General features: G+C 43.3%; 1 protein-coding gene across 8 annotated transcripts in view; it reads right to left on the bottom strand.

Annotated features, from left to right (window-relative positions):
- Positions 1-1,303: 1,303 nt before the first annotated feature.
- Positions 1,304-25,162, bottom strand: part of LOC121178028 (collagen alpha-1(XVIII) chain-like) — a 33,715-nt gene continuing 9,856 nt past the window's right edge. The window contains exons 1-43 of one of the 8 annotated variants that reach the window (XM_041032511.1): positions 22,565-24,301; positions 14,850-15,391; positions 13,574-13,654; positions 13,442-13,495; positions 13,037-13,112; positions 12,470-12,529; positions 11,641-11,783; positions 11,530-11,547; positions 11,199-11,405; positions 11,087-11,113; positions 10,924-10,986; positions 10,752-10,835; positions 10,617-10,667; positions 10,386-10,526; positions 10,067-10,120; positions 9,898-9,942; positions 9,708-9,770; positions 9,152-9,283; positions 8,928-8,984; positions 8,814-8,840; positions 8,536-8,634; positions 8,360-8,395; positions 7,908-7,994; positions 7,640-7,672; positions 7,463-7,498; positions 7,307-7,366; positions 7,111-7,188; positions 6,926-6,961; positions 6,780-6,833; positions 6,535-6,606; positions 6,370-6,435; positions 6,170-6,200; positions 5,905-5,958; positions 5,761-5,795; positions 5,539-5,658; positions 5,271-5,418; positions 5,116-5,180; positions 4,297-4,425; positions 4,153-4,185; positions 3,640-4,068; positions 3,340-3,537; positions 3,103-3,212; positions 1,304-2,920 (exon numbers count right to left, since the gene is read on the bottom strand). In XM_041032511.1, coding sequence (XP_040888445.1) covers positions 2,707-2,920; positions 3,103-3,212; positions 3,340-3,537; positions 3,640-4,068; positions 4,153-4,185; positions 4,297-4,425; positions 5,116-5,180; positions 5,271-5,418; positions 5,539-5,658; positions 5,761-5,795; positions 5,905-5,958; positions 6,170-6,200; positions 6,370-6,435; positions 6,535-6,606; positions 6,780-6,833; positions 6,926-6,961; positions 7,111-7,188; positions 7,307-7,366; positions 7,463-7,498; positions 7,640-7,672; positions 7,908-7,994; positions 8,360-8,395; positions 8,536-8,634; positions 8,814-8,840; positions 8,928-8,984; positions 9,152-9,283; positions 9,708-9,770; positions 9,898-9,942; positions 10,067-10,120; positions 10,386-10,526; positions 10,617-10,667; positions 10,752-10,835; positions 10,924-10,986; positions 11,087-11,113; positions 11,199-11,405; positions 11,530-11,547; positions 11,641-11,783; positions 12,470-12,529; positions 13,037-13,112; positions 13,442-13,495; positions 13,574-13,654; positions 14,850-15,391; positions 22,565-24,041 — 5,625 coding nt within the window. In that variant the 5' untranslated portion in view covers positions 24,042-24,301 and the 3' untranslated portion in view covers positions 1,304-2,706. Of the gene's footprint in view, positions 2,921-3,102; positions 3,213-3,339; positions 3,538-3,639; positions 4,069-4,152; positions 4,186-4,296; positions 4,426-5,115; positions 5,181-5,270; positions 5,419-5,538; positions 5,659-5,760; positions 5,796-5,904; positions 5,959-6,169; positions 6,201-6,369; positions 6,436-6,534; positions 6,607-6,779; positions 6,834-6,925; positions 6,962-7,110; positions 7,189-7,306; positions 7,367-7,462; positions 7,499-7,639; positions 7,673-7,907; positions 7,995-8,359; positions 8,396-8,535; positions 8,635-8,813; positions 8,841-8,927; positions 8,985-9,151; positions 9,284-9,707; positions 9,771-9,897; positions 9,943-10,066; positions 10,121-10,385; positions 10,527-10,616; positions 10,668-10,751; positions 10,836-10,923; positions 10,987-11,086; positions 11,114-11,198; positions 11,406-11,529; positions 11,548-11,640; positions 11,784-12,469; positions 12,530-13,036; positions 13,113-13,441; positions 13,496-13,573; positions 13,655-14,849; positions 15,392-22,564; positions 24,302-25,162 lie in introns of those variants that run through there. The other 7 variants (XM_041032516.1, XM_041032518.1, XM_041032512.1 and 4 more) reach the window with 7 other exon arrangements.

Below are 25,162 nucleotides of genomic sequence, written 5' to 3'. Positions count from 1 at the left end.
GATCTTATTGCAAATCAGTATGACACAAATTGTACCTGCCATCAGTGCTCATATTAACACTGTGCCTTCAGATTTCTTCATTTTCCATTTAAAAAAATATACATGCACAGAGAAGTGGTTAAAACCCTCTTCTTTTCTAAAATACATTTTTTCAACACAGCACTGATGCTTTCTGCTTTCAGAGTTGTTTCTTCTGTATTTTTAATTCTTGAAAACAGCTAATTATTTTCAGCAATCCTGCACTCCTCACTCTGAGCTTCCTCTTTCATTACCTTCTCCATCTTGCTGCCTCTTTCTTCCTATTATTTGCAATGACTCATCGAACAGTTTGAGCATTTCTGTTGTTTCTCATTGCAGAAGACGATTGCTCATGGCTCTGGTGACCTTTCCTCAAGTGTAACATCAGCACAAAGTGCATTTAAGTTAAGTGGGATTTGGGTCACAGCAGGGTTTTGCAGAACAGAGGCAGATTTCCAGGCTCTGCCCTCCAGCTGAAAATAAGATGCACTTACACTTACTGTGAATCCTACAGCTGAAGCGTCTGATGAGTAATTAACTGAAAGTTAATTTGGTATATATATGTATATCCATGTGTTCAACATCAACTGGAACTGCTAATAGATAATTCAGTGTACTTTTAATGGTGCTAATTTGTAAAAATGTAGAAACATATCTGCTGTAACCAGAGTAACTGTCTCCATGGCAATTATACTTCCTGTTTCCTGCCTCCGAATTATGGAACTGAACATGCTTAAGTAAGACAAAGAATAAAAATAGGAGTTACAAAATACATTGATTTGAACTTTTGCCTTGTTGCACTACGAGTGTTTTTAACAGCAGAAAGGCTCAGAATATTGATGTAGCTCTTGTGGTGGCTCTAAATGCATCCTGCAGGGAAAACACTTATGTTCCTGGAAGACAATTGTTGTTTCTGAGTCACATGACATTACCAGGGCTGCTGTCTCACACAGGGACATGTGTTTTTGAGTCACTGCTCCTTATCTGGATCTTGGCAGATAAAGAAGCTAAATGAAACACTCCAGCAACAGACTATTACAACTTACTCACTCAGGAAAACACTTCTGTAGGAACGTGTCCCACACAGAGGGACAAAAACACACAGAGAACTGTCAAAACATCTTTTGTCCAAACCCCTTTTCTGAGATTTTGTGTTAATACTGTAATTGCCCATCATTGCAGCAAATAGCACCTTGTAGATATGTTTAACTTGGTTTTGCTAATCTTGATGTGGAATGACAGATCAGTTTAAGACAAGCACCACACCATCACCCGAGACCGGAACTCACAATTTCCACACATTTATTCAGTAAGATGCAGCATTTCAGAAATGTTGCTCACATAACAAAGGAGACAGATTACAATCTGCAGGAGTAATACACAACTTACTGCATTAGTTACGGCTCTGTTAGTACATGAAACTGATGAATGACACTTAGGTTTCACCCCAGTGTCTGTGTCCTCTCCGCCGGAGACGCCAGTGAGCTGCAGTGCATTTACTGTACTGCTCTCAAATAAAAAGCAAAACAATTAACAAGCAACAGTGCACAAAACATTTATGGCTGAATCTTTTCCAGATACCTGTACAGACATTTTATTAGCTCACTATGTGCACGGACTTTATGTCAGAGGGAAACTCATCCCTAAATTTCTTTAAGGATTACAACACATATTAAATTTCTTTGTGTAGGCTTTGCATTTTCTGGATATATTTGGAAATGTTATTATTGTCTGTGAAAGCATTCACATCACACATTAGAGCTAAACTAGACAAAGCATAGTTTATAAAAAATAAATATCCCTTTGTTATTGCTAAAAATACGACCTGAAAATATCTTCTCATGTAAGGCAGTCGCAAAATTAAGAGGCCGTTACTCAAGCGCTGTGGGTTACAGCGTCAACATCAGTGGAAAGGAAAAGAAGCTAAACAAAAGTATTTCAATCACTCCACTTTTCACTCCAGCTCTGCCAAACACTGTATATAAAAAGGAAGTATGACATTTAAATCACAGGAAACCTTGTTTAAATGGTTATTAACACTGATTTTCAGGCACTCAGGCACTGACTCAAATGTAATGATAATACGTAAAAGGCCTTGTTACTTTGGACAATCCATTCACCACAGTGTTAACAGCTTTCTACCAAAGAAATAGTCCTTATGAAAACATTGGATCAGTCTGTGTTCTGTAGATAGAAAATAAACTGTTAAATTCTATAAATTGAATTTTCAATACTGTGAAAAGCAGAGACAAAAAAAATGACCTAGGCAAATAAAACCTTGGCTTTGCTGACACCAAGCATGGTAATTTCAATATTTCTATCAACATCGTAGCTGACAAGTCACAAACACCAAAGAAAGGCCAACAAAGCTGCACCTTTGGAAACACAGTCGGCTTTTAAGGACACTGTTGCCTTAAAAGGTTTAGACTAATAATATGGCTGCCAGAGGGTGTGTTACTGTATGTCACCTGAGCTTAGTTTAGGTTCAACATGTGGGATAATCCTGTATAGCACCACATAAGAAGGGCTAACAAACACAAACTAATTTATCAATTAGAAACAAAAAATGTATTTACAAAGCACCACATACGGTGCAAAGATAGAAAAGAGTGTGTGTGGACAAAAGCTTGGCTGACCGCTTTCGGATTTCCTTTTTGTCCAGTGTTGTGTGTGTGTTTATGTGTGTGTCTATCTCTTAGTCTGGCCAATGTAGCTGTTCTCGATGCAGAGCACGACGTAAGAGCTGGAGCAGCTGCTGGAGCTCTGCTGGAGCAGACTGCCGCTCTGCAGCGACGACGCCATGCCACTCAGCGCCCGGTCGCCGACGCGCCATGCCTCGCAGTAGCTGTCGACGTGCTGCTGACCGGTGCTGGTCGACCCGTGCCACGTCATCTTCTCCGGCCTGGGATGACAGAGAAAAGGTAGAATGTAAAGATGATGTTTTTGTGACTTTTCCAATATTTTTATTGTGTAATTTTTGCTGCTTTGTTTTCAGAACAGTAAGCAAAAAGTTTTGCAACATGTCCTGGAATGAAAGTGTATATATGAATATTGTTCATCTGTACATCCAGGATTTTTGCTCACCACGTGCTGTCACTGAGAACATTCTTGCCATCGAAGGAATAAATCGGTACATTGTCCTTCATTCTGCCATTATTGAAGATGGCATCCCAGCTGTCAAACAGAACCTCATCCTGACAAACCACAAGTGACAATTTGTTGTGTGATTAAGTTATTTTCCTTCATTTAAAATGGAATACTCAGTGTTTGTTAAAATGTTAAACGATGCCTTTAAATGGTTGAAAACCTTATGTTAAGTACCTTCAGGTTGACTATTGGCACACGGTCTCTGTCTGCCTTGCGGACGATGCTGTGGAGATCCTGGAGTCTGGACGACAGGAAGGCTCGGAAAGTTCCCTTCATCCCGATGGCCTGAGCCTGGGTGAAGCACAGGAAGTCTGCACCGCGGATGCCCCGCATGGAGCCGGTCTGAGGGCTGTTCAGGGCAATCAGGTGGAGCTGTGGAAACACCAACATACCTGGTAACATGATGCACTTCTGTGAAGAAACCAAGTTCAGCTTTAGATGTGAGTATGAAAGTTTAAAAGTGGCCTCTCATACCCCTGGGCCTGAAGTGTGATGGTGGACTGGAGTCTGGGGCACAGGACGAGGTGGTCTTCGCTGAGGGGTGACTGCATAGGGAGTATCCGGGTACGCGGGGCGTTCCTGGGTGGTATGGACATAATACCTATCATCTGGTTGGTTTATTCGGTCTGCGTAACTTGGAAACCTCGGATCTGTCGGTGCCGGGTACCGCGGATCCGGCTGATATCGTGGATCAGGGTGATATCGGGGATCAGGGTGATATCGGGGATCAGGGTGATACCGGGGGTCAGGGTGAGTTGGATATCTGGGATCAGGGTTGCGTGTTGTATGATGCACGTTAGGTTGTGACCCGCTGTCAGGTGGGCTTCGGGAGTCAGTGTTGGAGCGTTGGTCTGGGGAGTAGGGGACGACCGGTGGGGGCTCCACAGCTGCAACCTCATTACCCTGCAAATGATGTGCATGATCAGGTATTAAAACAGGACGAGTTCTATGTGCAGGAGAAGAGAAAAAAGGAAAAATTACACTTACATCCTCACTGGGCAAAGCAATGTATCCCCCGAGCTGAAAAAGAAGGGATACAGCTGCATTAATACAGATAGAAAACCAAACTATTCAAGTATTTCTGTGTCATTCTGGCTGATTAATGTTCATAATAAAGTTAAAAATATTTACCTGGACTTGTCGAACTCCATCTCGGACCCGTAAGTAGAGATCTGTTTGGTCTATAATGTACACCAGAGAGCCCTCAGGTTGTCTTCTAGCCGTGGCTGTCATGGTATCATAAGACCTCAGCACTGTTACCTACAAACACAAAAACACAAGGATCGATGCCTTTCTGATTTTGCTGTTAACCATGCTAGTGGCGTTTTGGTCCATCTACTATTGGATAGATTCTGTTTTTGAGTAAAGTAATGGATGGTTCCTCATGGTCTAATAAGAACACTCCAAAGGTTAGTAAGTGATCTGAAATTATTAATGTTGATAAATAATTTATTTTAACATTTTATAATAATCATAAAGTCTGCAGCTGTTGATAAATCGATTTCAGTTGAGAAGGTCAGAGGTCAAAGGCTCCACTGGATGGTATGTTCTATCTGATATATCAAACAGTTAAACGCACACTAAATGGATGCAGTGTCCTGCTGAGGACAAACACTAATCTGGCAACCCAAAAGCTGTTTGACGGGAAATCTGTCCATCGGGACGTTTGATGCAAAACCCTGGCTTCACAGCGGAACTGTTGTAATGAGTTGTCTGTTTCCTGAGATTAATGATTAATTCACAATTACTTGTTGTTTATCTAACTGGACAAGAAGTCATGAGTCATTAACCAAAGTCCAGGAGAGGTGTATTAAGACCTTGGCCCAGAGTCCTCCTGGAGTCTCAGGGTGGGACTAAACTATCTAGACTTTTTACAGTGTCTTTGCTTTGGTGGTTTTTGTCTTGGAGCTGCAAATACAGCTCTTTTAGATGTGTCAAAGGTTTTCTCACCCCAGAGGAGAGTCCAGGTAGTCCAGGTGCTCCCGGTGGTCCCGGTGGCCCAGGAATGCTGATAGCTGTCATTCAAAGACAGTGATATGAGCTCAAACAAGACTAAATTCAGACTTAATCTTGAATATTTGTGTGCGTTAATGATTACAACTCACTCTGTGTGCCTCTGTAAGCTCCAGGCAGAGAGGGTCCAGGAGGTCCAGGTGGCCCCGGTGGTCCAGGCTGCCCATCATAGCCTCTTCCTGGTGGACCAGGTGGCCCCTGAGGGCCTGGTGGGCCAATGATGGAGTCACCTTTAGGTCCCTGATGCAACAAGGATACAAAAGAGGACAGAGTGTGATTTTCTTTATGTAGAATAACATATTTTAAGATGGAGCTGATAAATCCTGAAGTTGCATTATATTTATGACACTGTGATCTTACCGGAGGTCCAGGCACGCCTGGGGCTCCACTCCCTCCGTAGCGGGGGTCATAATACCCTCCTCCTGGTTCTCCTTTCTCTCCTTTCAATCCAGGACTGCCCACTTCACCTTTCAACTCATTCTGGACACATAAACGTCAAGAAAGACAAACAAAAGTCTTAATGATATAAATAACTGAACTATAAACTAGGATTTGAAAGTCTATAAAGTTTAGGAGGATTACCTTTAAAGTGTAAAAGTCATAGGCTGAGCCGACACCTGGATCAGAAAAAAAATGCCTTGCTTTAAAATCGACTAAATGCTGAAAATATAAAACATTTCCTCTGAGCTTTTTAAGCATTTATGTGCACAGATAACGTGGAGCTACCTGTAATTTGGATGGTCCCTGGTGGTCCACGGTCCCCTTTCTCTCCTTTGACAGCTATAAACGAAGGGAAAAACAACTTTGTATTAAATCAAACATGAGCAGTTTTACCTTTACAGGTGTAGCTTGCGTTCTTCCTGAGGGTTAGATGATAAGTTTGATGCCACTCTCGTGTCTGTGTCCTGAATCAGTCTTCTCATCCAACTAATGGTAGGAAAGTGAGTAAGTGTATTTTCAGACAACATTCATAATGTGAAGTGCATCTCACCGGGGTAATATCTGGCATAATCCTCAAATCCCTGAAAAGAAAACACAAAGGTCACGTCCATAATAACTGTGAGTAACTTTGTATGAAGCATCAATCAATTATTTTTATCCCATTTCTATTCCACCTTGTCCTTTCTTTCTAATTTAACAGGACACGCAACTGTTACAACACCATGATAAATATTTCATATCTCGACTCACTCTGAGTCTATCGATGGGAGCAGGAGGTCCAGGGGGTCCTGGTGGACCGGGTGGACCTGGAGGACCCTGGGACACAATGAATATTGATCACTGTGTGTATATGCGTGTTTAGGTTTTGATGACTTCCCCCGAAAGGAAAAATAAGCCAAAATCTGTGATACTCACAGGGTATCCATATCCAGATCCACTGCCTGAATCTCCCTTCTCTCCTTTGACGCCGTTCAGTCCCGGCCGACCCTACAGCAAAACACACACCGCATTCACAATCATATTCATCAAGTTCTTCAACATAAAATATTAACAGAGTATAATACAAAAAGGTCTTGACTTCCTTGTGTGGACTTGTTTGTACCATTTTAAACTGACTTGACATAAAAATGTAGTTTGACATTTGCAAGTAACCTACTTACCGGTCGGCCTGGAAGCCCAATCTCTCCCTTCTGGCCTGCAAGACCATTCAAACCCTGGAGAAAAATAAATAAATAAAAGGTCATACGGTTTTATTATACTGATGGGATATTGTTAGGTTATGTAATAATAATAAAGTGGTACGCACAGGAGGTCCCACAGGGCCAGGGGGTCCCATATCACCCTGTGAACAAATAGAAACTGTAAACACTAACATTTTAGGCAATGAAATCGTGTTGGATGTCATATAATTTGAGGTGTGATGCAAAAAATGGTGAATAAATCCTAATAAACGGTCATCTGGTACTTCATAAACACAAAACAGGTTTTTACCGGCCGTCCTGCCAGGCCACCCAGATACATAGGTCTCCCATCAGGCCCCATGATGATGCCAGGCTCTCCTTTCTCTCCCTGAACAAAAACAACATTTTAACACAAAAGTTTACTGAAAAACGGCTGATAAGATAAAAGGAAAACAAAGTTGGCACATCTATTAATTAATAATTTATTTAAAGGTGCATTATCCCACCTTAGGTGCATATCCTGGAGGACCTGCATCTCCTTTATCTCCTTTTGGTCCACTGGGCCCCTAAATCAAAACACAACACATCACTCACTTGCATTTTTCTGCATTAACTGGATTTTTTCATGCTTAAGTGTTTGATGGTGATAGCAATATACATACTGGGAATCCTGCTTTACCTGGAGTACCAGGTCCTCTCTAAAGAAGAAAGAATAATAAGGTATTAAAAAAAAAAAAAAAAAAGATAAAATGTTCTTTTCATGTTAAAAACTTCAGATTTTAGTTTAGTAAGGTTTATAGTGAGGTTCGGTTCGAGGACCGCAGGGTATGTCCACTCACCTGATACCCTTCGTTCCAATTTATGTCGTTATACTACAGCAAGACAAAGTTAGGTCAATTAGTACAGAGGTGAACAAACGATCAAGCAAGCTAGTGACGGTTAGTGAACATGAGTAACTCAAACAGTAACTCAGAGCTTGAATGAGTGATTTAGTGAATGAACAAACAAGTGGCAAACTGTCAGGTGTGGGTTATTTTGATTTACGTATTTAGATATTTTAAAGGATCAGAGCATCTCTCCTTGTTAATGACTGGGCCTGTGACTCACGTCACGTGTTGTCTGGTAGATGATCTGTCCCGGAGGTCCGGGAGGGCCTGGGGGGCCAGGTGGTCCACCATCTCGGCCTGGTAGACCCTGCAACACAAAGAGACACAAAATCATCCTTAAGAAGAGCTAAAAACACACACTGACTGAGAGAATATGTTTATTAACAGCCAAATACCAAAAAACAAATGACATTCCCATCAGACTCAATTTGAATTTATAATTTAATATAATGCTCAGTGTCTGTTGATGCTGTTATACAGTATGTTTTCGCTCTCAGGTCAGAGTAAGTGGTAGTGGCATTATAATGAGGCGTTTTTAACATAATAAATATATATACATGTACATCTGTTGCATTAAACATTATTTAGAGACGTAAAAAAAAAAATAAATATATTGGAATATTACAAGACATATAATCTTTATGTTTTGTTTTTCTTTTCCATGAAACTCACCACCTCTCCTTTCGCTCCTCTTTCTCCCTTTTGGCCCTAAACATTGAACACAAGAGATTATTATTGCCATGAAAATAAACAGTCTGGTCTTAAAACTGTAGTGTTGTACTGTTTGCATATTATTTGGTATTTATGAAGCAAATGAGCAACAAAGCCCAGTTTATCCAGCTACATACGGGCTGTCCAGGGAACCCGTCCACGCCTGAGAGCCCAGGTGCTCCTCTTGGTCCCTCTGCTCCTTTGTCTCCATGGATGCCTGGCAAACCTGGCTTACCCTAGAATTCATAATTAATACATTACTAATGAAACTTCAACAGCACTGTTCTATACTAACATTTTGAGCGATTATCCCAACAGATTTGTAGATTTTTTTATGGACTCCAGAAGAACGACTTTGACACTAACAACTGCATTCAAACAACACAAAGCCATACAAACTCTTTGTAGTACTTACTGGTAGACCTGCAATACCAGGTGGACCCTGGAAGACATGACACAGGATAACATGAGATAGTAACATGCACTGTGAAGAAAAGGACAGGAATGTCATGTAGGGGTTGATGGGTACCTGTGGTCCAGGTGGGCCAGGTAAGCCATTGATCACCTCATATCCATCCTGGTCACCCTGTAAGGAGAAAATTAGTCGTCTTTTCACCATAAACTTTACATTTTGTTGATACTTCTTATAGTTTTTTTTCTTATAATTTATTTTCTTATTATTTAAATATTGGAAAACAACCAACAGCTGCATTTTCACCTAATGATCCAGATTTTGAAGAAGCTTCTACTCACGTAGCCAATGCGGTAAGGTGGCCCCGGTGGTCCAGGGGGTCCTGGAGGACCAACTGGTCCCATGGGACCTGGAAGCCCCGCAAGCCCAGTCTGCCCTGGTTGACCTGTCTGTCCTGGATCACCCTGAGAACCCTGAAGTGGGCAGGGAAAAAATGTGGATGTTTTGGCTTAGTGAGAGATACCTGTGTAAAAGAAATAGCTTCAGTGCAGCCGCAGCAGAATCAGATGTGAGGGGAAAAAAGGATGATGCTGAAAAAGGTGGTGTGCAAGAGACACATGCAGAGCTAGAAAACCAGAGGTTAAGCTGAGTGAAGCGATCTCTAAATATTATTAGATAAAATAAGATGTCATATGGACAGGAAAAGTCTTTGTCCTCATGCCACTGTAAGGTTAGGAAAACATAACTGTTAAAGGACGTGTGTTAAAATGTCAGAAACTGGAATCATTTGGTGGAAAAAACATGTTAAAATGTGAAATGAAAACTGATAAAAACTTGGAAAAAGGAAAGGAAATCACCAAAGCGGAGACCCCCCAGTACCTGCGACCCATTACACACCGTAGAGGATGGAGTAAAGTAAGAGAACAGGCCGGGGAAAAAGCCGGTGCCTTGTGTATCTTGCTAGAGGAAGGCGACAAACAATGGAGGAGAGAATCTATCTGGATGCACCCGCCACAAATTTGTCCTTGATTCAACACATTCATGTCTTTAAAGACAAGCCACAAATAAAAGTTCAGATATAACTCACCTTTTCACCAGCTGCTCCTGGAAGCCCGAGCTCACCACAGTCACCCTGGAGCAAAAACAGATAACAGGAAAAAAACAATGAAGAGGACATTAGACATGAGTATTAGCCTTGTTAGCAAACATCTCAACAACAATTAAATGGATTTCCATGTCCATCTGTGCATTCTCACCTTCTCTCCTCTGAGTCCAGGTTGACCAGGTGCACCAGGAGGACCAGGAGGGCCCTGAAACAGCAGACAGGATAACAATCAGTTTTTATTTACTCATCACAATCCTGAAAAAAATAATAACGAATATTCTAAATATTCTAAACAATTACTCTGATTATTGATTAATCGGATGATTTTTCTATTTATCAGAAAAATCAAATACATTTTTGGTTGAGCAACTAATTGATTAATCAACTAAATGTTTTGGTTCTACATCATACACCAAAAATCATACACCACACAAAACTGAGTCACAGTCAAACAAAGTGAAAATACTCACTGGTAGACCAGGAACTCCGTCTAGTCCAGGTGGTCCAGGAGGTCCAAAGGCTATAGGACCACTGGTTCCCAGTGCCACTGAAGTACCAGGGATCCCAGGAGGACCAGGAGGACCTGGGGGACCAGGAGGACCGCGGGCACCCTGGATATCAAATCATAAAATGGCTGCATTGTGTAGGAGCTCAACTTTTCAAATTAAATCCCAGTTAAATTTTACTGACAATCAGCATACCCGGATTTTGTCCAGGTCTGGGAATCCTGAACCCTCCATGTCAACAAACGTCTGTCAAAAGATAATTCAATATAATACAGTGACAAATATGTCTTGAAAACTTAAATACTGAAAGAAAAGCAAGTGTGGACATACTGGGCGATCACCAGTGCCAGGTCCAGGAGGTCCTGGTGGACCTGGGGGGCCTCTGGGTCCTGGTTGACCCTCTCCAAGCTCACCCTGCAAAGATTCAGGCCACACATTATCAGGCCAAATAAAGCCTTGTGATATGATATAATACTGCATCATTATCTACTCTGTACTACACCTTTTGGCCTTTGGCACCAGGTGTTCCTGGACTTCCTGGGGAACCTCGTGGCCCAGGAGGACCCTGAAAACAGGAGTTTTTCAAATTATCCAGAAAAGCACATGACTGATTCAGTTTTTTATAAAATTATTTCAACTTTTTGAATAAAAACTAAGCAACTTACAGTTTTTCCATCCTCTCCTGGGTCACCCTGAAAGGCAATCAACACTCAGTGAGGAACAAGGATCTAAAAATAAAACCAAAAACATTCAACATGTGTGAGCAAAGTGACTCACAGGCTCCCCATCAGTTCCTGGAGGTCCTGCAGCACCATCCAACCCAGCCGGTCCGGGAGGTCCAGGGGGTCCAGCCACTTGCTGTACAACAGAGCCATCCCCGAGTCGGACCACTTCAGCTGCAGGGCCAGGAGGACCGGGGGGCCCGGGCGGCCCTGAAGCTCCTCGTTCTCCTTTATTGCCAGGGTACCCAAAGCCAGAGCTGCCCTGATGAGGAGGGAAAAACATAGGGAAAAAATCATTTATATATTGAGTCTTGAAAACTGTCTCTAATTTTATAGCTCGGATAAATTAGTTTAAAATTACAATTCTGGATTCTTAGTGAACGTACCTTTGAACCTTTCTCACCCTGAAAAAAATACAAAAAGACAAATTACTGTGCCAGTCATAGGTCACTTATCTGTGTTGTGTAGCTGAATAACACACACACAGACCCATTTACCTTCTGTCCTCGTTCCCCACCCTGAGAGGACACACCAAAGCCAGAGGTGGACCCTGAATCTCCCTTCGGCCCTGCGGGGCCTCTGTCCCCCTTTGTGCCTTTCTCTCCTCTGTCACCTTTCTCACCTTTAGCACCACCAGGACCTGAAGGAGGACCCACATGAAATGTGTTAGCAAGTTAGGAACTTCACTTTAAAGCACCTTACTTCATGCTGAGCCAAGCTTCAGTAAACCACAGAGGATAGTAATCAGCACCGATCAGGTGAGGCAACATGAACTAAACTAAAACCATTTATTGTTCTGATTGTACATAGATCAGGTCACACTGATCCAGTGATGATCAGCAAAATCACCATCAGTTCCACCACCTTCACCAAACTGAAACTGAAAATGCAAAAGATCTTTTTATGAGAAGGAATAAAAGGTCAAAGAGTGATGATTAGAATTAGAAAGAGAGAGTATTAAAGAACAGATGGTTTTCTTATCAGATCTGAAGTGAAGGTTTGATCATTTTGGTCAGCAGGAGCAGTGTGACCATCTGCTCTGCTGAGGGCGCTGTTGCATTATTCATAACTCTCCCTTGTAACTGGGTCCTCTCCAGTCACTCTGTGTGTGTCCCACAGATACAACTTAGGTGGACACAGCATAGAATGAGCAACAGGACGTCAACAAACCTCCACCAACATGCTCACAGCTCACAGCCACCTCAACATAAAGAGAGATCAGCCGCAGGAGTCAGCGCGCTCATTCTATGCTGTGATAGGATGGCCACATGTTGATTAGGACATCATCCTAATCTTAATCTGCACTAAATGCCCCCTGTGACCCACCTCGTGGGCCTGGTGATCCAGACCGGCTGTAGTCCACCGACGGCTGCTTATACCTGATGTCTGAAGTCAACACAAACACAACTTTACCTGCTGCTCAGCGGCTGCACGAGGCCTGCAAGTGCTGGCTTGCAGAGCGGGGGAATGTAGAGCCTCGTTTCTGTCTGAATTTTTATGAAGAGGTGACGAAAGAAGAAAGACTACATGGGACTATCTAATATGTTTATTATACATTTCACTATCAGTTTGTGAGCCATTTTTTCAATGCTCAGTAACAGTACAAAACCAAAACTGCTCTACTTTAATCTTCCACCTGAGGGAGCTAAAGAGTTTCCAGTTACTTTCCTGTTACAGACTGAAACCCTGCAGCAAAACTTATCACACTCTCAGGTCCAGACAAGAACCTCTATGCACATATTTCTGGATAAAAGCAAAGAGATTCTAACGACGTTTCTTTGGCTGCAGCTGCTGCATGATTAAAAACCTACATCACATTGTCCACAGTGTGTTTAGTGTGAGGAGCACCTTTGCAGGCACACGCTGAGGATTTGCACATGTAAGTTATTTTACCTGTTTCCTTGAGCTTTTCTCCTTGTGAGGATATCAGCGGGGGTTCAGGTACTGGACGGGACGGTGCGGGGGTGACCTGGAAACAGAATACAACAGAGCAGAGCAGCTGTAACTTGGACTTGACATAAATTTTGGAAGAATCCAAAAAGTATTTTTTGCAGAGAAGTTGCTAATAGTATTAATATTATATTTATTCAGTGTTGCAGTCCAGTTTTATTCTTTTGATCTGATGTGCTTTATGTGCAAAGTCAGTGGAGAAAATAAGATCAACAAAACAACTTCAAAGCTGCTGTGAGCTGACTCACATCTAATGTCTGGATAGGGTTATACTGAGCAGATTTTTAATTTGAAAAGTCCCAAAAAGCAGTTGGCTGTGTACAAATGAGGAAACAAACGGACACTCACAGTTTGTCCCGTCAGTCTCCTCTCGCCTTCACCACTGCCAAAGTCACCAGAGGCCTGAGACACAACCAGAAAAAGATGTTACACAAACCTATTGTGACACTTTGACTAAAATATTCAAACATGAACACTCACAGCATCAGAGTCGTCCTCGTCGTCACACAGACGCTCAGCCGCCCGAGGGTTTCCCACTACTTTCAGCTCTGCGATCTCCCCCTGAAAACGCACACACAGCACACACAAAGCATTTTATCTCACCGTGATGACAAGATTCATTATTTGTCAGGCAGGAATTTAGCTTCCTCTGAAACTTCCAGAGACATGGAAAATGTGAGAGAAATGAAATATTGTGTCAGCTGCCTTTGCCACTCTGTCTTTGGATGATCTTAAATCATATGCAACAGCATGTATTTTGGCTCTTAAACATGATACAGACAGCTTGGAGTCCAGGTGGACTTTACAACGCTTGACAAGTGAAAATATTACAACAGAGACCAGTTTGTGCCCTTTAAAAACACTTTTTTTTGGATGAATTAGGCAGAAAACGTCCAAGGATGCAGCTAAACATGGGACATGATTTAAGACGTCTTTAAACAAATTTAGAGTTTCAAATTTTCACATAAATTACATCCATTTCTTCTCCACTTTCCACTTCAAAAGCCATGTGACCGTCACATGTGTTCACCTGGGTCACTGACTGGGTGCAAGCTAAGAGGTCAGAGGTCAAAGGTGAAAGAAGTCAAGTAATACATTTACAAGGAAGAGGAGGGTTAAGCCTGCCCTTCCTGTTGCCAGTGACCCAGACACAAACCTGCCATGAGGTGCCACAGGGAAATATTAAAGAGGGATCTGACCCCACGAACAGCTCAGACTTCCACACACAAATACTCACTCACGCACTCACACACCTGCTCTTTTAGCACACAGTGTATTACTCTCCAGGTCCCGTGGGTGACATTTGGAGGAGGATTCATTGCTGTTTTTCATTCATTTTGTGATGAGCAATCATCTCTTCAGCACTTGAGCATTTCCTCTGTTGGTACTCTGGAGTTTATGGTTAGAAAATGGACTTTCATTCCAAACTCTAGTGTCTTAAAAGGCATTTTTGCAAAAGGGATCAATGCATGTACAGTGTATGTTAAGTCACACAGCAGAAATGTATTTCTGCACTTGTAGATTGTAGCACTTGTGCAAAAATACTTTTGCAGCTATATTTCATTTCAGAAAAATTATTATTTTAGGGGTTTTTATAATAAAAAAACATTTCTTTTTAGCAGGTGGATCTAATTGCGGGTTCAGCCACAGTTGTTTAGTCATGATACTTCCTCTGCTGGCATAATAACACACAAAAGTGTTCAGTTTAAGGGGTTCAACGCTTTATTTTTACATTTACTTTTAATTCAGACGTTACCTGGAACTTGTCAGTGTCAGCTCCTCCTCCCTGAGCCACAAAGATCCCAGCTCCCGCGTCAAGCTCCATGGGGTCCGGGGAACGCTCAAACTTCACCACCTGTGGCTCAGAGTCGCAGCCCTGGTAGAAAGTCACCTGCTCCTCAAAGACAGACAGAGAGAAGCGACTCCAGGTGTCCACCAGGCTCGGCACGTCAAAGCTGGCTGCCTCGTACGAAGCCTCAGAGTCCGGCTCGGTGTAGAAGAACTGCACCTTCTGACGGCCAAACTTCACTGCACTGAGCTTGACACCAACGTACATGAACCTCTGGTTCCCGTCAGTGATGGAGAAGAGGACGGAGGCGTCGGGAGTGGAGGGCTTGAGGTGGAAGAGGAGGGAGAAGTGGCGGTAGAAAGGGTTGGGGACGTGGGTCAGAGCCGGCTGGCCCGACACCGCCGCAGAGGTGAATACGTAGGTGGCCTCACCCCTCGGACCGTAGCCCCTGGTGATCTCACTAGGTGTAGGGTCTCCAATGAGCTGGAGCAAGGAGACACCATTCTCCTCTGCAAGATGAGAGAGACAGGAAATTAAGATTTAGAGTCTGAAGGTAAGTGGACATACTTTTAAGAGAGAAACCAGACACACTCTGCCTTCAAGTGCAGCTGAAAACACAATAATTCAATGCATAGATTAAATGAGTGAGAAATTGTGCCAAATATGTTGTTGTTGTTTGGTTTAGTTGTTTATTATTTCCTCCAAAAGGATCTAAGATATCTGCATAAAAGGTTGCATTTCTGAGTCAGAGGAAGGAGCTGATGAGATGCACCTGAAGGCAGCACGAGTTCCACAGAGTCAGAGTCTGTTTGAAGCCCAGAAATGATCAGCAAATCACAAGTTCTTTGGAAAGGAAATCTTTTAAACAGTTTTTTTTAGTGTTGAAGAGCAAAAAATTTGAATGGCAAACTAACCAGAGTGCTTTACCAGTCTATAGGAACACCCTGTACATCTGCAGGCGGTGGGGGGGGGGGGCTACGTCTGACAGTTTTCCACTTCATGCAGCGATTGACCAGGTGTGCAGGAGTGAGAAAGCAAGCAGGATTTGAACTCTTGTTTTTCATTCATGACTTTTTGCACGTGCAAACACGAGCACCATGAATGCCTTTGAGATGAGAACGTGTGCACTTGTTTTCTGTCCAAATGAACGATCACTTTCCAGTGTGTCCATTTGGTAAAGCTGGAAAAAGTCTTTAAATCAAGCAACTACTGACCAACTAGGTGGTTTAACTGGTGACAGCTTTATAATGTTTCTTCATTTATGTTACAGTGTGTGTGAGATCAGAGGAAAGGGTCAAATTAATGGAAAAATCGCTGATATTTTAGTTCCCATAGTCTAAAATAGCCCAAAGGGAAAGAAGCAGCAGCCGTGAGACGTATGACCGCGTTCTCATAAATTGCCATTCACAAGGGAGAAAGCGTTTTGGCCCTGCAGACACTTCGACACGGCGATCTCCTGAGGGCGGCCTGTCATCGCAGATTCATGAGAGGAGCTGACCAAAAAGTACAATCTGTGCATTAAAGGGTCACAGAGGTCAGCGGTCGCAGGGGTTTCCCAAGTTCCTAAATGATGTGAAAGTACTGAATGGCGCTTAGTTAAGTGTAAAGGAAACGATAACTCAAAGACAGACCAGCTTAACTGGGAGACGCCTGTAAGATAAAAAAAATAAATGTACAATAGTGGCTTAGTTATTGTACTAGTCAGGTATGAAACAGAAAATAAGGCCAATTAGCTGCTAAACTCAATGTAGTTGGCATCTAATAAAACAATTTACTGAAATATTTCACCAAACCTGAACCAGAAAACTTTCTCTGTAATGCTCTTAACGATTCGTGAAATGCACGGCTGAGTAATGTTTCCAGTCCTTGACTGTGGTGTGTGTTGCTCACCTTCTACCTGCTGAGAGGAAAGTCACATTATGTTGAGCAACAGTCCGTCCTGGAAAGCTGTTTATGGGACAGCCAGTTCATAACCAACTGCACATCTGCACTCGCCAGCCCAACGCTGGCAGGGAGTAATCCCAAACACATGTTCTCACACACAAACACTCATGTACACAGTCCCTTTTTCATGAATGGTGGGTGTTATGTTGTCTCGACCTGCACAGCTCCAGCTAAGCCTGGATCCTGCGAGAACTGCGTCCAGTTGGAGCTCGATCAGGGCACGGCGGGTGGTCAGCTTCCCACTGAGGGCACCTGCTCTTGGTTAATCTCACACTGACACAGCTGCTGCAGCTGTTACATGAATCAGGTGGGTCAGATTATGTATGTATATATATATATATTTTTTAACTTCATGTGAGTTTGTTTCCAACTTTTTATTCAAGGAAGCTTCCTTGAACATTACTTTCTCAGGCCAAGTTCTGTTTCAGTTTCGTCCGCGTTCACATCTGGAAGCCGTCCAGTCCGACCACAGGTCTCCCGATGAACATGAACAATGTCTGCCAACTATTCTTTTAAACCAGCAACGCTGTGGCTACATGACCATAACATAACAATTACACACACTTTACTAATTTCTTTATCAGAGTTTCAATCTCAGTCTCAGGCTCTGAATTTAATTCTGTTTTTCCTGTGAACCATCAGCAAAGCAAGAACAAGGAATGTACCAGCGTTTCCCAACCTTGGGGCTGCACAAGGGGTCACAATATCAAGCTTAGGGATAGAACATTAAGAGGAGAGGGACCAGGAAAAAGCGTTCTGCACACAAAATTATCTTGTGTTTATTTTATTTAGACTGTCCCGTAATCGTTATTATTTTTTTAGCAAATGACCGGAACTCTTCAGGCAACTAAAAATAAAACAAATAAATTGTTTTGTGGTTGAACTGGTCACAGCTGGTGATGAACAAGGAGAAAAAATATCTTGATCTTAAAAGAGAACTCCACCGATTCAGATTCACGACGAACAGCTTAAAAAAGGATCAGAATCAATGCGGCAGAACCAGAGATGTGATATCTCACTTCTCTCCGTCTCCACACTCTGATTTTTTTCTTTTTCAAACTTCAGACCCAAACGATGCTGACCCAGGTGACATCTCTCAGACTTCAGTTCCCAGCAGTACTCCCCAACACCTGATTTCACACTTTGATGTGCAAAATCAGCAAAGCTCCTCTTTTATGGGGTCACAAGCTGAGAAGGCTGAGGATCACTACTGTATTCATTATTTTAGACAATATTCAGGCTTTAAATTTTCTGGCAGCAGTTTTGCAGTTTGGCCTTTTCCTGTTTCAACATCACAGTTCCCTGGTGCACAAAGAGAAATGCTTTTCCCAGCTCACTACAAAAGAACTTGCACACTACAGCCATTAATCTGCGCCTATAACAGCCTCCGCTCTACTGGTTTCAGGTTTTCCACTCGAGTTTGGACCCCAGCTGCAGGGATTTGCTCAACACTGATGCTGTCACTGTTCCAGTTCATCCTAAAGGTGTTGGATGGGGCTGAGGTCGGAGCTGTGAGCGCTGTGTCCACATCAAACTGGAAGAAAATAAATTTTACATTACTATTACTGCTTATGAATATCACTATTTCTACCACAAATACTGACCATTAAAAGCTCAAGTCCATGATCAGCTGTTATCCAGAGGACAGATGGAAGCTGGCATGACACCCACACGTGGGAACTTTGCCTGCAAACCATCATCGTGTTAACCCACATGTCTGCTTCTGTCTCCTCTCTGACTCCATTTCTTTGTGTTAACAGGATCCATTGAACGGAAGAAAAACATGCAATGTTTCTCAGCCCTGAAGGCACTGGCAAAAAATTCTGTTACAGAGCATTACTGAAGTGCCATGTCTGTATTTTCCGACATGTAACCCTGGAGAAAATTCACTGCCTGTTTTACTATGTGAAGAAAAAAAAAAGATACTGTCATTGAAGAGAGGCAGAGAAAGACAGATGAACAGACGGAGGCAGGAAGGAAATGCGTGTCAGATGTCCATGGGAAAGTGGACCATGAGGGACACTAATAGGATGAAGCAGGAAGACAGAGAATCAGTCCCAAAAGCCTGCACGGACTCAACATGCCAGTTAAAACAGGCTGAAATGTCGTTGTGGAACTAATGGACTCCTCCAGAGGTTTAGGAGGGTAGAGCGTCTCCCCCAGGGACGAAAAAAGCTGTTTCACTGGAGACTAAGCTAAACATAAAAAACACATAGGGTTTCTTTAAAAATCTACAATAGGCCAGATTTTATCACAGCAGATACAAACACAACTGACTCATCGGGTTAAATCTCAAAACCAAACCCTGCAAGAATATTAACACTGGCATTTCTCCCTTCAGGTAGAAACAAATTACTTATTAACACGAGGAAAAGTATTGGGTTGCTATTTGTGAGCTTCTCATACAAAAGCCTGGAATTAAAGAAACTAAAATTGTTGCAGCTGCAACAACCGTCCTCCTCTGGTTGCCCTGAAATGCCCTTTTGGACAAAACCAACTCATTCCTCATGTGTAATTACATGAAAGGCATGTCAGACTTTTTAGTCAGTTTAGTTTGTTGCATGCAGAAATGTTCAGGAACATTACACCACCATTAAAGAATGGCTCAACTAGAGCTTACTGTACCTCCATCTGAAAGCTGCAGCCCTTATTTGGAAAAGAAAGCACTGCAATAACAAACTAATTTAACTGTGTAAATCTGAGGTATTCCTACAGTTCAGACAGTCTGACACTTCACCTTAAAACAAGACAGGAAAAAAATGTTTAGCCTTTAAACTCAGTGTTTCTTTCAGGAAGGGGAGACACTCAGTATTTACAACAACAAGAGATGCCCACTGTTAATTAAGCCGGTGGCTTCATCCATCAGCTCCCACGGTTGTAGCTCTGTCCTCCTGGGACCAAACCAACTGGACTTTACACGTCTGAGAAGCAGGGAGGCATCAGTTAACACTTCAGACAGAGGCCACGCAGCTGCCACACAGTCAGACTTTAATCCACGTTTGAATAAGCTGAGGGCTGAGAGCCAACGAAGGCTGACTGATGGGGGATCAGTGAGGAGAAAGCGACTCTTTGAGATCAGATGACATCAGATGGATTCGCTTTTCATAGAGCATCAAAATTTGACATAGTCATGGTTTCTTGGCTGCGGTCCAAGAAACCAGAAACGTGTGCTGCACAAATACCACCGATTTGTGAGAGACACCAGAAGCTACGCAACACGTGAATGTTTAACTTTTATCTCCTTTTTAATTCTTTATATTTAATGTTCTCCACCCTTAAAAACTACACTTTGAAACTATTATCTTTTTGACCTTGATCTTCTGCTTTGCTGCAGAATCACATACATAGACTTATCTGCATTATACAACATAACTGGGTAAACGTATGCAGCCCAGCCAGAGCTGAGATGTTTAACTGAACGTTTATGTAAAATTGGTGCTTTCACTTCCTCTCTCGCTGTTTTCCACCACTGCTGCTGCTGCTGCTGCTGCTGCAAGAGCAGAACCCAGTTCACCACTAACTGAAAAAGAGTTCATCTCAGGCAAACAGAAAAGACTCAGGGTCTTTTTTTAGACACTGATTAATGAAAATAATAGAAATTAAAGTGATTAAAGTGACGCCATGCAGTGTTTTTGAAGAACAGAGTGGGTAATTCCCCTTCGGCATAAAGGTCTCTCTCACATTTTGTCCCACTCTTGTGTCTTTCTGCACATCTTCTAATAGTTGGCCGAACAGTTAATTACCACCCATCAAGTGTAACTGGTTTTGGAGAGTGGAGGCGACTGGCTGTGCCCTCTGACCTCTGGCAGAGACTTGAGCCGCCCCGTCTCATCCCGGTCACAAGGCTCTCTTGTTACAGAGTGCAAGACCGTTGCCCTTTCTCCCAAACCAAGCACACAATTGCCACACTCTTTCTACCGAACAGACCACTTTCCCACCCACAGCTGTGATCATGAATGCCATCCTCAGCCCTCCCTCCCAACCACAGATGGGCCAATTGTTTCCCTCTTTGGGATCCTAGATACTAAGTCCCCCGCTCGCCTCTAAATCCGCACAAAATTCCAGGCCGGTTGATCAGAAATCGTGAAATATGATGACAGCGAGATAACCCAGGACAGAAATGGTGACCAGCATGCAAGAGTAGGATGTGATGAGAGCCACAGAGTGATTATTGCCTGACCACACTGATGCTGCAGGTGGGAAACCACTGATTGCCTTGTCCTGCCAAGAGAATAAAGCATAAATACAATATTATAAGAGCCTTAAATGTCCTTTGAAAATTTAAAACACGTAGCAAAGTTACTGTAGTCCAGGGTTGAGAAAAGCTGAGACGTCTCATTGCTCCCAATGACAAGCACAGTGACATTTCATATCCTGTACTGCATGAGCAGCAAATGTAAAGAGATTTTGATAATAATTATTCATGGAAAAACAAACTTCTACACCATGTACAGTACTTCAGCTGTAAGACTCCACTGTGGAAGTAAAATATTCATTTATTTCACAGACTTCTGTATTTTCTATGGCTGAGTTCCTTCCAAATTTTAGCTTTAAGCACAGTTTATGTCTGAGTTTAAAGGTCATCCAAACAAAAAAGCCTACATGGCACATAAGTAACAGAACTGTCTCCCACTTAAACCTAGAACACTTTAAAAATTCTTGTGGGAAAACACAAGATAAAGACAGTTTAATGTAGCAAAGTTCATACTGCTAACCCCCAAAAGACAAATCCATATTGCAAAGTTTACGATGGCACTAAAATTCTGGACAGGGGTCTCTGCAGCATTTCCTATCTTAAGTGTTTATTCCCAGGGAAATGTTTCTGAAAAAACTATTTTCAAAGAACCTGTAACGTAACGTTGCTGACCATTGCTGACTTATCACACAGAAACAGGGCTTTTGCAAATGCAGTTTTGCACCGTGACGAGACAATCACATGAAAAGTGGCATGCATCCTGGGACAGTGACGTGAACTCAGGCATTGCGTCATGCGCTTTCGTGCTAATGAACCTTCTGTAGACGTGCTTTGGACAGAAAGTGACGCCACAACAGGAGCAGCAACAACAACCACACCAAGTGTTTTTGCATGTTTTAACCATTAATTGCAGACTGTTTGTGCTTTACATTACTGGCAACCGCAAATACTGATATTTTTTATTTTTGTCTGTTAACTTATCTGTGCAGTAACCAAATCAGTCTGCACAGTGATATTAATGAATGCATCAGTAATAATAATCCGATAATATATTATAACAGTACGACACCAGAGGCCATTTTTCCCCTGGAACACCAGCAAGGAAACAGACTTTTATTCCCTGAGTTTGCCTGAAGGCAGTGGAGGGGAGGAGACATTGCCCTCAAGGCTAACGTCAGGGAACAAAAGTCTCCCGTGCACAGAAAATATTCTTTGTATTTCTGCTTAGCAACATGTGCACTTTAATGTGTCTCTGGCTATTTTTAGGTGGGTATAATGGTAAGTCCTACTGCACAGTGGTGGATATATGCTGTGTTGCATATATGGCAAGTATTTGTTTGCAATTTTTTTTTTTTAAATGGCAAAAACATGCAAAATCATGTTTCAAGTGAATCATGTGATGGGGAAAGATGTCCAAAATGGCATCAACAGCTCTGCACGAACACACACAGACTAACGTTTAAACGTCAACCACGAAAAGTGACATGACATCGGATTCAAAATGTATCACCACACAGGATACATTCTAACCCGCCGGGGTTACCTTTCCAGTTACTAACTGACACGCATGCCGGACGCCCAGGCTCCTGCGCTCTTTCAGGCAGGAGGTGACACTCCACCGGGAGGCGCCCATTTTCCATGGACGTCCAGCAGCTGTCCTGCAGAACGTGGCAGAAGCTGCGACAGGGCACGTGCAGGGGAGCAGGGGGTGAAAGGCACCTGGGAGTCAGCAGGAGGCAGAGGAACCACTCTGCGCCGTAGTGACACCCTGCCCTCGTCAACCACGCCCACTCATGTAGGACCGCCCCCACCTCTTCCACAGATGTGTGGTTGAAAAAGTTGGGCAGCATGAAAAACCTTGACTGTTTGCCCGAGCAAATGGGCCAATCAGAGGGCACAGGGAGACAAGGTGAGTCCGAAGCATTGATGCGACTATCAGGGGGAGTTACCTTTGAATCCAGAACATCCTCATGAGTCCCATTCATTTTAAAAGCATCACCGGTTAAATTGCTAGGCAGGACTTTAACACTTCTCAAGACCATCACTGATTCTACATCTGTCTCAAGATCAGCTGTGGACCCTGATCCTGAACCAGATCCATCCCCTGCCCAAACACCAGACCCCTCCTCCACCCTCTCCCCTCTCAACCTATCTGTATTACCCGGTGTGTTAGGGCTAATTCTCTCCACCTTCTCTGTCAGGCCTCCGTTAGTAGTCCCGGGAGTCGGGGTCACGTCCCACGCCTCGACAAACTTACGGATTACTGTGGCCCCGAGGATGATTTCTTCCCCAACCCCAGACAAGTTGTCTTCCTCCTCTCCCTCCTCCCTCTTCTTTGTGCTATTGGGTGTTGTGGCAGCACCTGTTGTTACTGTTGCCATTGTCTCTGTTGCTGGTTTCTCTGTTGCTGCTGTCTCTGTTGTCATTGTCTCTGCTGCTGTTGTTTCTGCTGCCAATGTCTCTGCTGCTGGTGTCTCTGTTGATATTTTCTCTGTTGCCCCTGTCTCTGTTGCCTCTGTCTCTGTTGGCGGTGTTTCTGTTGGCGGTGTTTCTGTTGCTGCTGTCCCTGTTCCTGCTGTCCCTGCTGTCCCTGTTCCTGCTGTCCCTGTCGCTGCTGTCTCTGTTGCAGCTGCCTCTGTTGTAGCTGTCTTTGTTGCCATTGTCTCTGCTGCCGTTGTCTCTGTTGTCCCTGTCTCTGTTGGAGGTGTCTCTTTTGCCGCTGTCCCTGTTGCAGCTGTCTCTGCTGCAACTGTCTCTGTTGCCGCTGTCTGTGTTGCAGCTGCATCTGTTGCCGCTGTCTCTGTTGCCATTGTCTCTTTTACCCCTGTCTCTGTTGCTGCTGTCTGTGTAGCAGCTGTACCTGTTGCCGCTGTCTCAGTTGCCATTGTGTCTGTTGCCCTTGTCTCGGTTGCCGTTGCCTTTGTTGGGATTTCTGTGTGGGGAACTGAAGACCAGAACCAGGCATCCAAGCTCCCAGCACAGAGAACCAAGAGAAGCAACCATGTCTGGATCCTCAACATGCTGCTGGCTCCTGCAACAGTCCTCAAAGAGTCTTAGCGTGCAGCAGCACTCCACACAGTGCTCTCACTGTTTCCCCAAAGCACCACCTGTTAGCCAGCCAGGTCAGCAGTTAGATCCAAACTGTTCAAGGACCACTGAGCATCCACTGAGTTTAAGCAGAGACATATAAACTCTGCAGACCCTCCCTCTAGAGCTCCCAGCACACGGCTGCTGCAAACTCCCTCATGCAAAAGCACTTACATGGACAGGGGGAGACCCATGTGTGGAGGCAGGCTTGTAATAGTGATGCTGAGTTGCCCCAACACACACTAAAACCCCTCCCCTGTGTGAGTAAATGAGTCAGTAACTAAGACCATTTCTGCTGCATGGAGAAAAAGCATGCAAGCGTTCCTGTTACCACAACGACACACCCATCCTGCACAGAAATAACCTCCAAAAAATATGGAGTTCTCAAATATGTTTTGACCATAATAAACAGGTTTTGTTCCCATTGTGTTGAGTGTCTAAAATCCAAGCTGTCATGCGCATCGAAGTGGGCAAGAACCTCAAGTTCAGAAGAAGTGTCCTTGAGCAAAAGTATTTACAGAACAGCACAAAGTTTACTTCAGCCTTTTAGTTAACGAATCCACACAGGTAGAAGTGTCACAAGTGTCACTGCAGCACAGCTTCAGCTATTTCTGCACATTGTTGTATCAACATTTGACCAACCGGTGAGTCAGTAATACAGTTACATACATAAAGGAATACTTTAGGTCAGCTGGCAGGTTGTGATGACGCTGTGAGAGTATCAGCTTTAAACTGAGTGACATCCAAATGAAAAATGATTTACTTTACTGTTTCACAAAACAGCAAAACAAATGTGGTGTTCAGTTACACAATGCTGACATGTCTGATTTATTGCCTTGTTTCAAATAGAGGAAAAACCTAGACAGTGATATTGTGTGCGACTACACTGCTGCAGACTCAACTTTCTGGTGCTTTGTGATGTGTTTTGCGGTGATTAATAGTTTGGTGATGAATCCAAAAAGCAACAGGGCAAACACAAGTGTGAATAAATGAACATGGGGCCTGCTGGAGAGAAGAGCAGCAGCAGTGTGAGGGATGAATGAAAGATAGCAGC

Source organism: Toxotes jaculatrix, chromosome 24, assembly GCF_017976425.1.
Source record: "Toxotes jaculatrix isolate fToxJac2 chromosome 24, fToxJac2.pri, whole genome shotgun sequence".
NCBI classification, from domain to species: Eukaryota; Metazoa; Chordata; class Actinopteri; family Toxotidae; genus Toxotes; species Toxotes jaculatrix.
This window is presented reverse-complemented; position numbering and strand designations above follow the sequence as displayed.